The following is a 12,762-nucleotide window of genomic DNA, read 5'->3' on the forward strand; positions in this document are numbered from 1 at the left end:
ACTTATAAGTAGAGATCAAGATATTCTGGTTTGTGTGGTTGAATGTCATTTGCTGTAATGAACTCAATAAAAGGAAACCATTTCTCTGTGAATTTTGAGTTATCATGAGTTTGAATGTTGAATATGATCTATAATTTTTTCTAGTATGAGAATGTCCCAAACCTTGGATAACCAGATGGAGATTGATGGAACTTGAGGTGATTTCCATTTTGAAACAATTAGGGTTTTTGCTGCTATCAGCATGTTAGTTATCAGTGTTCACCTAAATTGAGGTACTGTTGTATCTTGCCAGACGTCCAGGAAGATCAGTTGAGGAAGTAATGGAATTTCATATCCCGTTATAATTTTGATTTGCTGTAAAATCTCATGCCAGAATGAAGTAATATGAGGACACTTCCACCAGCAGTGGGCAAAATCACCGACTTCAACGCAGTTTTTCCAACATAATGGAGAGTGGTTAGATGATATTAAGGATAGTCTTTTAGGTGTAAGGTACCACTGTGTTATAATTTTTTAAGATATTAATTTTGAACTGATTAATTTGGTGCGGAACAAATCAGAGGACCAGCTCTTGTCCCATTGGTCATCGCTGAGAGGCATCCCACAATTATGTTGTTGTTCTGACTGGCATGGTAAATGTTGAACACTATCCAGAGAAATCAATATAGCATAAATTTTAGAAATTGTGCCTTTGTGATTATAGCCCAGTTGTTTAAGAAGTAGTTCAAAATCAGAGTGAGGAGATGACATTACTTTTTTTCAAGTTGAGAGTAGAAGAGGTATGTTGAAGCTGCAAATAAAAGTACCAAGCAATATGTTGTTGCAGTTTTCTTTCCAATATATTTTTAGGTAATAATCCAGAATTATTAGCTATATCTACTAGTCTTGTTAGTCCCGCTTGTCTCCAGATTTCTGCAACCTTTGTTTCATTGTCTAGAGGAAACCAGTTTTGGAATAAAAATGATGAGAATCTGAAAATAGTCAGAAGTAATTTTTTTCCGAGAATGTCCCATATTCCAAGTAAAGGTTTTAGAAAGGTGCTATTCCTTACAGAGGGAGGATGTGATTTTGCTGTTGACCAAATGATTTCTTTAATAGATGCTGGAGCTGTGTCCATTTACAACAAGGTAGTCCAATCTTCCTGTTCTGATTTCTGAAGAAGTTTAATTACCATTGCTATTATTGTAGCTTTGTAGTATGTAGCCAAGTCTGGAAAGTTTAAGCCTCCTCGAGAAGTCTGCCTTTTACGAATTTTAAAACTGGTTCTTGGGTTTTTTGTGTTGCCATAAAAATTCATTTAGGTTTTTTTGCCATGATTTAAGTAGATTAGCAGGTGGAAGTGTATGAAATAAGAAGAGCCATTTAGGAAAGAGGAATGATTTAACAAGCTGCAGTCTGTCATGAAAAGATGTATTAAGTTTGTTCCATTTGTTTGTAGTTTGTTAGATTTCTTGAAAGATGCATAGGTGGTTGAATTTTAGAATATTGTTGAGATTACAAGGAATCTGATTTTTATGATCATTGGTATCTATAGTGTTGACGAATATATAGTTCCATATCTGAGGTAACTTGTAGAGGTTGAATAGAAGATTTGAATTGATTAATACATAAGCCCGAGATATTACTAAAACATTTGAGAGTAGTTTCCAGATTGCTTCACCACACCACCCCCTCAAACCATGATCTTCTAGGCACGCAGCCAGCCATGTAGCTCTGTATACTGCTAAAACTGCAACAGCATTCTGTATGAGAAGAAAACTGAGCATTGATGCACATACTGTGATAATTGCCGAGGAAACTGGAAACTGAGGAAGTGATTTGATTTTCCCTCAGCTAGCTTCAGACTTAGAATTCCATCAGTATTTTCTATACAGACTTTATGAGTTAGAAGAAAAAAGGGTGGATTGATGAGCCATTTGAGCATTGCATATTCATGATGAAAAAATGCAGAGAGAATTATCTCCATGTCAGTCTTTTTACTTAAATACTGTAGGAATGATGAAGATGCTTGATTTCTAATGAGAATGTGTATTGCCTTCTGACAAATGGTATTGGAAGAATCAAGGTTCTCTTAATTCTCAGGTCTCATACGCTCTTCATTTGGAATAATGTGTTCACTATTAATAGAGATAATTAAATAGCATATGCAAAACAGTTATGCCAGATCTTATCACACTATTTATTTTAATCCCCACTTTTATAAACAACTTTTGAAACTCAAGAGTCTCAAAGTAATAATATGAATTAAAATCGATAAAGTTTTAAAGTAACTTGTAAAAACCAGTCATAAGCACAAGAAGTAAAAGATTAAGAATCTAGTTCTCCAGTTTACAAAATAATTAATTTTCATATCAGTTTAAATCTAGCAAGGCAAATGCCTCCAACATAGGATTGTTGTTCCTTGTTATTTAACATTAAAATGGGAGGTTGAGTCACTCCCTCAGAAGGGATTTTTATAGGTGTGGCACCATACCTGAAAGCTCTTGTGATCTGTAGGGATGCAAACCCTGTCATCCCACATTCACTTGTTAACCTGTTTACTCATAGGGCAGGCTCTAAGACAGGATCCATCCAGTCTGTGTCTGTTTGTCACTTTCATTCTGGAGGCTCAGACCCTATTTAACTAAAAACTGAAAGAGTCTCCTCTTTCTCCCACTTCTGCTGGGTTTCTGCAGCCCTTCTGTAGATCCTGATTGGCTGCTAGTTGCTCTGTTTACACACCAAACATTACTAAAGGTGTTTTTTTAGAAAGTGATGGGACCTTTGCCTAGCCACCACGAAAGCCAGTGTAGATGAAACAAGACTGAAGATATATGGTCCCTATTACCCACACCTGACGACATTTTGGCTGCAGCATTTTATACCAACTGTAGCTTCCAGTTGGTATAAAAGGGCATCCTCAATTAGAGCTCATCGCAGTAATCCAATGTTGGTGTTACCAGGACATGCTGCAGCACAGTAGCGAGATCTAGGGCTTTTTCGGTGGCAGCACCAGAACTTTGGAACACTCTTCCAGAAGCCATAAGTGCCCTGCGGGATTTGTCTGCATTCTGCAGGGCCTGTAAAACCAAATTGTTTAAACAGGCTTTTGCTGTTTGATTGAAAAAGGGCTGCCACCGGAATCTTATAGAATGCTGGTGATCACAGTCGAGAATTCAACACCACTTATACTGTACTGAAGCAGCGCCATAGAATGGTTTTAAAACTGAAATAAATAAATTATGGTTTTATATGTTTTATTGGATTGATTGTATTGTACAATGTTGTGAGCCGCCCGAGTCCGCTTGCGGAGAGGGCGGGATATAAATTGAAAGTAATTAATTAATTAATCTTTCCTGCCTGGGAAGGGCCAGAGCTGACTCACAAGCCAAAGCTGGTGAATGTTACCAAGATCCAAACATGCTCCTCTAGGGAGAGTGCATTCCTTACCTAGAACAGGAGATACCTACACTGGCTCCCAATGTACCTTAATGAGCACCTTCTATATGAACCTACCCATAAATTTTGGTAATCTTTGGAGCCCTATTTTGGCCCTCACCACTGGAAGTTGATGGGTGGCAACCTGATAAAAGGCCTTGGTTATGGCACCAAAACTTTAGAAGACTCTCCTAGGGAGATTTGTCAGTCTCCCCCCATCAGTGTCTTTCCCTAGCTAGTGAAGACCTTTTTTTGTTTTATCTGGTGTGCAGCCAGTAATGGCTATTGGCCCTCCTTCTGGTGTTGTTTATGTGTTTTAATTGAATTGTTTTATAATTTTAAATGTATTTTTAATTGTTCAGATGTTCCAAATTACGTTCGTTGTTTTGAGGACCTGGATCAGGTGGAAAAACAGCATTAAAATGTTTTAAATAAAAAAATCTGGTTCTTGGGACAAACTTTTCTCCTCCCACCAATACCACCTTCATTTTGTTGGGATTGAATTTCAGTTTGTTAGCCTTCATCCGTCCCAAAACTGCCTCCAGGCATCTGTTCAGTTTCCAATTTATTTTGGGTACAAAGTAGGTTGCTTTAGGAGTGTACTCACCACTGTGTGCTTTAAGGTAGGGATGACCACACTCTCCCTTAGGGAGGCTTTTACTATCTCTCGGACAGTCCTCCAGCCCTCCCCCCCAACAAGGTAGAATTTATGTCTTACCTGGATTGACCATCATGGTTGGTTTCATCCAGCCCATAACTGGCTCCAGTCTAAATCAAGAACTCAATAAGGATCTGACGAAAAGTGGAGAATTAACTTGAGTATTACCAGTATACTGACAATACTGAACTTCAAATCCTCGACAGCCTTTCCCAGGGGCTTTATTTTAGAAACCATGTGAGATGAGGCCTTCAGAACCCCTCAAGACAGATTCCATGGGGCATGGCTGGATTTTGTCAGCACTAACATCTGGAATCTGCTGGATAGGTAGGTGCTTCAGTAAGGAGCCCAATATTCCTGGTCCTGCTAAGAAGTCCAGAAGAGATAACCATGGTCAGTATTATCAGAGGCACAGGAGACATCAAGAAGAATCACATAATTACATCCCAAGAGCTAGCAGCACTGGCTGCCGGCCATCTGCTCAATCACTTTTCTCCCCCCCCCCCCCCTAAAAATAGTTTTGGGAATGTTTGATCATTACTTGGATATAAAATATTCGGGGAAGGCTCCTCCTCAAGCAGGGCCACAAAGAGCCCCATGACCCCCCCCCCCAGGCAAAGATGGCCTCTCTTATGACCCTGATCCAAACCACGTGTCTAATTTTGTAATTTTATGTTTGTACTTATATACATACGTGTACCAATGTAGGATACACTTTTTACTTCTGTTGATGTCATTCACAAAAACTTCATATCACAATAAGTCTGTAGTAAGTAATCAGTAAGAAATCTATTTAAGTTTTCCTTGTACCTTTATCTTGCACAAAAGCAAGCAAATTGATTATATAGTCATTCTGGATGGGAAGTACTGGGATCACCGGGATTGATTTTGCTGACGCTTTCAAAAAAGCTAATATCACTTGTCATGCAACATGAAGATTAATACTAGCAAAGTAGTATTTACATTGAGTATAAATTCAATAAATTAATACAAAGGGATATTCGATGTTCCACCAATACAACAATAATCTACTCGCTGAAGTGTTTAAAATGTCATTAAATCTAATTGAGGGGCCAGAGAAGGAGTTCTGACTTCTGTTCCACATGTGAACCACTAAAACAGATTAACATCCTATTGTCATGCATGTAAAGTGGGGGATCCTTTTACTACTTTGATAAATCATGAGGAAATATTCCGCCTGCCCCAGTTCTGTACATAGTATCAACAAGGGTTTGCTGCTAGATTACTATTAAGTATGTTCTAAGTTCATTTCAAAAATTTAATTTAAAAAAGGAAATGTAAAAAAAAATGTTCTAAGTTGCCAACTAGAGATGACAAGGAATTGGGTCCAAGACTGACAAATAAACGTAAGAAATTAGAAGGGGGGAGAGATAAATAGGGTTGCCAAGTCTAACTCAGAAAATACCTGGGACTTTGGGGGTGGAGCCAGGACACTTTCCCATTCCCTAAAATAAATAAATAAAAATCCAGCAGTGAAGTTCTCCTGAATACAGTCTTCATTTTCTCATCCCCCAGCACTTCCACTCTCTCTCTTACACGCACACTCACAGATGCACACAGCCCTAATGAACACAGTTTGGAAGCACACACTTTGTGGTCTCACTGGGGCAATTTACTCACCATGGGAGTTATTGATTGCTCTATACTCAATTGGGTTTGTCAGATTAACAGGGAAACCAGGTTACTATTTTAGTGTGCAAATGGCTTCTTAAGGGACTGTAAAACAAATGTAAGTTCTGGGCTCCTTCCCTTCCCACAGGCAAGTTGTTCTGCAGGTTCACCCTACCCCCATTCAGCCTGGCTCAAGGATTTAAAGGCACATACACATTTCTAGAAGCAAGCTTTTCCCAGTGTCGTCTTAAGCCTTCTGAGGGTTGAAGGCACATAACAGCTGTTGGGACAGGGCTTCCCCCCACTGGTCAGCCGACTGGGGGTGGGAAAGAGCCTGTCAGACTTTGAGATCCCCCACTGGAACCTGGGGATTGGCAAGCCTAGAGAGAAATGAAGGCTTCGCATGAAAGGAAGAGAGCAAAATTAAGCCAAAAAAGTGTGGGGAAAAGGAAGAGAAATTAAGAAAAGAGGAAAGGTGTTATACCACATACTAACAGGGAAGATCTGGCTGAGTAGACAAAACTGTAGATTTGGGTGGAAGGAAAGGAAGAGGGAAACAACAACCTTATTAGGATGCTGCAGCCTGGTAATGACTCTATTAGCCTTCAGCTGTTCTGGCTGCTCTTGCCTTGCTCCAGTGCTTGCTTGACGGTTGGGTTTAGCAGGATATGCAAGTAACCTTGTAGTAAACTTTGCAGAAAGGAAAGATAAGCAGAAAACAGAGCTACTGCTGTTTACAATGCTCTGCCTGCCCTGCACCTCTAGTGGCTGCAGTGCAGAACCTAATTAGAAGTAAAAAATCAGAATATAATCTGAATGGCGGTCATGATGCTGGTTTCAGGGACTCCTCAGCTGACTTGGGTTCCAGGAATTTTGCCCCCTAGTCCCCTTCCATCAGTGACCTTGTGCCCAAGTAGCCAGAGGGGTCATAAGAACGTAAGAGAAGTCATGTTGGATCAGGCCAATGGCCCATCCAGTCCAACACTCCGTGTCACACAGCAGCCAAAAAACCCAAGTGCCAGGAGGTCTACCAGTGGGGCCAGGACACTAGAAGCCCTTCCACTGTGCCCCCCCAAGCACCAAGAATACAGAGCATCACTGCCCCAGACAGAGAGTTCAACAATACATTGTGGCTAATAGCCACTGATGGACTTCTGCTTCATATGCTTATCCAACCCACTCTTGAAGCTATTTATGTTTGTAGCCACCTCCACTTCCTGTGGCAGTGAATTCCACATGTTAATCGCCCTTTGGGTGAAGAAGTACTTCCTTTTATCCGTTCTAACCTGACTGCTCAGCAATTTCATTGAATGTCCACGAATTCTTGTATTGTGAGAAAGGGAGAAAAGTACTTCTTTCTCTACCTTCTCTATCCCATGCATAATCTTGTAAACCTCTATCATGTCACCCCCTCAGTTGATGTTTCTCCAAGCTAAAGAGCCCCAAGCATTTTAACCTTTCTTCATAGGGAAAGTGTTCCAACCCTTTAATCATTCTAGTTGACCTTTCCTGCACTTTTTCCAATGCTCCTTAACTATATCACTCCTATCAGGGAGATGTTTGTTGTTGGCCTAATAGCCAGTCTCTCAAAGCATATTAAGAGCTTCTATGAAAGTCAATGTAAAGTATAGGAAGTAGGCTGACTAAGAACTATATTCTTAAGTTCAGTAACTGAAATTTATCCAGCAGCTGCTGTAAGAGAGAGGAGATGCCTTTGAGGTGGAGACCAACCAGTAGGGTTGTCAATTCCCAGACAGGGGCAAGGAATCCCCCGGTTTGGCGGCCCTTCCCCTGCTTCAGGGTCATCAGAAAGCAGGTGGGGGGGGATTGCTGCTGGGCACTCCATTCCCTATGGAGACCAATTCCCATAGGGTATAATGAATTGATTTGTGGATATCTGGGGCTTGGCTCAAGGGGGGGGGCTGTTTTTTTGAGGTGGAGGCACTAAATTTTCAGCATAGCATCCAGTGCCTCTCCCCAAAATATCTTCCAAGTATCAAAAGGATTAGACCAGGGGGTCCAATTCTATGAGCCCTGAAAGAGAGTGCCCCTATCCTTCATTATTCCCAATGGAGGGAAGGCATTTAAAAAGTGTGCGGTCCCTTTAAATGTGATGTCAAAGCTCCCTTTGGAGTTCAATTATGCTACTGGCTCCACCCCCAAAGTCTCCAGATATTTCTTGAATTGGACTTGGCAACCCTACCAACCAGGTCAGATCTAAGAGAGGAACACAAAATAGTTACTAAACATCTTCAGTCAACCATGCTATTGTGAACTGCTAACTTAGTTGTCCAGAAATCAAGGAAGTTCATACAGGTGATAGTGCAGGTATAATGCTGCTGAAGTACCTTTACCTGTCACAGAGCAAGACATTATTATTATGCCTATCCCTGCTGAGTTTAGACAGCATTTTCTTCCATTCACAATTCAGCAACATTTCCGATTGTTTAATTTCAAGACTCTTATGAGATGGAGAAGTTAACGTTTCTTATGTCTTAACACATTTTGTCTTTACAAATTTTAAAGTGCTTGCATGAAGTAAAATTAAAATTAGAAATACTTAATGAATTTCCCCATGCTTTAAAAAAAGAATTGGACTTCAAAAAGAATTATGTCTGTCTGTTCACAGCTTTTTTTCTCAATTGCTGTCAGAACATTAGAAAATAGAGTATTATGATTTCATGTAACCAGACCACATTTTGGTTTTGTCTTCGTACCAGTTTCATGTGACCAGACCACATTTTGCCTTAGTGCCTTCATACCAGTTGACATACCATATTTTTCGGACTATAAGACGCACTTCCCCCCCCCCCCAAAAAAAAAGTGGGGGGGAAAGTATGTGCATCTTATAGTCCGAAGGTACGTACCTTCGGGGAGGCGATCTGCTGCCTCTTCCTCCGATCCGGCACTTCCCCACGCCTGCCTGCCTGGCTCCATCTTCTTCAGGCAAGCGCTGGGATCGCTCCACGCGGCCCCAGCGCTTTGCGAGCGCCGGCTGCGGAGGGGGCAGCGTGCTTCCTACTTGCCTGTGTCCCTGCCTTCAGCTGTGATGTTTAAAGCAAGCGCTGGGATCGCTCCCTCCCCCCTCCGATCCCAGCGCTTGCTTTAAACATCACAGCTGAAGGCAGGCACACAGGGAAGTAGGAAGCACGCTGCCCTCGCCACAGCCGGCGCTCGCAAAGCGCTGCGTTTGCGGAGGGGGCGGGTGCTTCCTACTTGCCTGTGTTCCTGCCTTCAGCTGTGATGTTTAAAGCAAGCGCTGGGATCGGAGGGGGGAGGGAGCGATCCCAGCGCTTGCTTTAAACATCACAGCTGAAGGCAGGGACACAGGCAAGTAGGAAGCACGCTGCCCCCTCCGCAGCCGGCGCTTGCGAAGCGCTGGGGCCACGTGGAGCGATCCCAGCGCTTGCCTGAAGAAGATGGAGCCAGGCAAGCAGGCGCGGGGGAAGCGCCGGATCGGAGGAAGAGGCAGCGGCTCGCCCCCCAGGAGGAAGGTGCGTCCTATCCTCCGGAGCGCCTTATGGTGCGAAAAATATGGTACTTCTTTTTTCTCTACAGACTCCACTAATCATTTTGTCTGTACCTTAACTTTGTTGTGATCCTGTTGAAAATCTCTGGTGACAGAAAAGATTTCTGTCTGCAGGGTGTAAATTCCTGATCTCCCCCCTTCTGCTGCAGTCCCAAATACTCCCTAAAATGCTGTTCCCAAAGGATGGGGCAGCCCCCCCCCCCCAAAAAAAATCAATAGGAGAAAGAAATTGGAGAACTGTAGTAAGATGGGGGGGAGGGATTGAAAATTGCTCTCTCCCATTAGGGGAAATTTGCAATTGGATTCAACTCCTGACTTTGGTATGAACAAGGTGTGTGTTTGTGTGTGTTTATATTATTTATATAAAGCCTTTCTCACAGGGACTCGAGGTAGATTGCACATAGTAAGTCAGTCAGTCAAAACATGGGATTTATTTACTTGTTTGTTTGTTTATTTGGCTTATATGCCGCCCTTTCCCATAAATGGGCTCAGGGTGAATCACAACATACAGTAATAACAATAAAAAACCTACAGATCAGAGTTAAAACACTACATTAAAATTAAACAAATAAAACAATACAATAGTAAATAAAGTGCACCACTGGCAGGAAGGGCACCTCATAGAAGGTAAACAGTTATAGGCCCATATTAAATTATGGTAATAGTAGTAAGCGCTGCAGTAGGGCACAATGTTACCACAAGGGAGGCCAACTGATTGAATAATGGGACGCCCGCTGTCTCAACCATAGGCCCAGCGGAACAGCTCCATCTTGCAGACCTTACGAAATGGCAGTAGCTCAGGTAGGGCCCGGATCTCCACAGGGAGCTGATTCCACCAGGCAGGGGCCAGGGCTGAAAAGGTCCTGGCCCTGGTTGAGGCAAGTCGGACGTCCTTAGGGCCAAGGGTGGTCAAGAGGTGTTGCGTAGCTGATCGCAACAACTTCTGGGGCTTATATTGGGTATTTGTGTGTAACTTCAAAGGTGCACTTCTGTTCACTTCCAGATATTTTTAAAGCTTAACTTTTGCAACAAAAATAACTCCAAAAGATAGAAAAGATTACTGGTGATTGATACAGCATTATTGTAGAGTACTTTGCTTGTGGCCAAAGATTATTTCCCAGATCAATCGCTGCATTAAAAAGCAGCCTTTATCTTAGAGTCATAAATATGTTTCGCTTGTTCAGAAAAAAATAGGCATTACATGTGAAAACGACTTGTGTTACAGGGCGTTTTGAAGAAGAATTCATTAAAATGCGTATGGAGAGGCTACAAGCTTGGATGACCAGGATGTGTCGCCATCCAGTTATTTCTGAAAGTGAAGTTTTTCAACAGTTCCTTAATTTCCGTGATGAAAAAGTAAGTCAAATTAAGTTAATTATTAAAAAAATATTGGCAATGTGGGATAAGTGCAGAGTAATTTGGCAGTGTCTAGGAAGAATTTAATTTTTTTCTGCTAAATAAATTGGCTGTTCATTCCAATTAGAAGTTAACACTCTGGCTTGTGTTTTTGTTGTTGTTGCATACTTTAAAATAAGCATAGAATTAGTATTCCATCAACTTCATCTACCTTGAAAAGGTTGTATTGTTGCTAGAAGTGCTTTCCTAATGAGGTAAGACTAATTTGGTAAGACTGGGGTGCGGATTGCAAGATAATAATGTATGTTTAACTGATTCTGGAATAAATACTATTGAGGGGACAAAATGGAGGAGTGGAGAAGCATGAGTGTTTCCCTGAGCTTCTTGAAAGAAAGATGCAATAAATATGCAGCAAGGAAACCAGTTGCAAGGCCATCATCCAAAGAGCTTCTTAAGTTTCTTCTAAGGACTTATACTTTCTGTGGCACTTTTAAGATCAACAAAGTTTAATTCAAGGTTCATACTTTCATGTGCAAGCACACTTTCTCAGATAACAGTGAAAGAATTTCCTCAACCATTACATACAGGAAGAGAGAAGTCTCTAACTGAGCTCTTACATCTGTTGCTAACTTTATTATCTGTATACCAATTTTCTGCTGTTTACATGTCTTACTGAATGTGTAATTCCAATTGCAGCTGTATTTATTGCTCATTTACTTAGACATCTTGACTAGCTCTTCCTGGTAACTAACCCCCCCCCCCCCCCCAGCTATGTATAATATTTGAGAAAATCTTCAATTAATCTGAAGGAGTGTACACATACACATGCTAAGTCTCTCAGTTCAGCCTCTGAGTCGGAGGACATCTTGGGTGTTTCCCACCATCGTGTCAGGGAGGCAGGACTAGAAGTTTTTTCTTCTTCCTGTGTCCCAGAAAACGCATCTCCTCAGTTCCTTTCCTGCCTCAAGAGGGAGAGCAGCTTTCTGGCTTAGCTCCTTAATACTATTTCTCTATTGTTTACTTTTTCCTTGTAATTACCTTCCTCTTCTAACCTTACTCAATATTTCCCTAAACTCTGTCCTTCTCAGCTCGTTTTTTCTATTATATTCTCCAGTCTTTTCCCTTCCCGCCTTCATCTCACGAGTGATGAGGGAACGGCCTATAGAGGCCTTACTGATACAGGTGCATAGGCGCTTAGGCAGAGCGACGCAAATGGAGTCCTTCAGGGATGATTTTTAGAAGGGGCGGGCAACACCAGCTTGCTGTTAAGTCCCACAGGGGAGGAATCTGGCGCCGACATGTCCTCTCGGCTTGTCTCAGCTCCCAGCAACAGTTTTAGCGCCAGTGATGTGCAGCAGCGCAGTCAACACGCTCGAGCTCAGTGCTTGCGTCAGATGAATCTCCTCACCCCCAGCGCCTGACTAGAAGTCGCGACCATCTTAGCAACGGTGTTTTGGCGCGAAACAACCATGATCCATGTTGTGATCATGAAGCCGTGGCTGCAGGCGCAGGTCCCAATCTCTAGTCGGGAGATAGAGGGATAGAGCTACCCCTGTCGGAACAAGCTTCTTCTCCTTCTGACCAGTTGCAGGACTTCCTTCCTGATGAGGAGGTAGAGGATGTTAGCGTTCCTGAGCAGTCAGTTCGTTTCTTTAAGTCTGCGGACTACCAATATGTATTGACTAGAGTTATGGCAGCTTTGGCTCTTCACGATCCCTCTTCAGAGGAAGAGGCTTCCACTTCTGGCACCAACCCCAGGAACAAGACCACAGGGGATAGAGAATTCTTCCCAGGGTCGCATGCTTCAGCAAAAATCTTCCCATTTCCCCAATTTTTTGAAAGGCAACTTAAGGCTGCATGGGTCAAGCCTAATTCCAACCATCAGTTCCCTAGGTTTGTAAAAAAAATTATATGACTTACCTGCATTTGCAAATGAATTGTTATAGGTTCCTGTAGTGGATGCTGCAATAACAGCGATACAATCTTCAAGGCTGGTGTCCGAAGATGGCCACGGTTCTCTCAGAGATAACTGGGACAGAAAAATTGATTATCTCTCAGAGATAACTGGAACAGAAAAATTGATTTGGCACTCAAGAAGTCGCATGAATACACCACCATGGCGATCAAAGCCTGTGCAGCTTCCTCCATTGTTTCCAGGGCAGCCATAGTC

General features: G+C 42.2%; 1 protein-coding gene across 2 annotated transcripts in view; it reads left to right on the forward strand.

Moving 5' to 3' along the window:
* Positions 1-12,762, forward strand: part of SNX9 (sorting nexin 9) — a 79,674-nt gene that overhangs the window by 51,493 nt on the left and 15,419 nt on the right. For both annotated transcript variants that reach the window (XM_060241373.1, XM_060241382.1), the window contains exon 10: positions 10,462-10,592. In XM_060241373.1, the coding sequence (XP_060097356.1) occupies positions 10,462-10,592 (131 nt within the window). The remainder of the gene's footprint in view (positions 1-10,461; positions 10,593-12,762) is intronic.

This window comes from Heteronotia binoei, chromosome 1 (genome assembly GCF_032191835.1).
Source record: "Heteronotia binoei isolate CCM8104 ecotype False Entrance Well chromosome 1, APGP_CSIRO_Hbin_v1, whole genome shotgun sequence".
Lineage (NCBI taxonomy): Eukaryota > Metazoa > Chordata > Lepidosauria > Squamata > Gekkonidae > Heteronotia > Heteronotia binoei.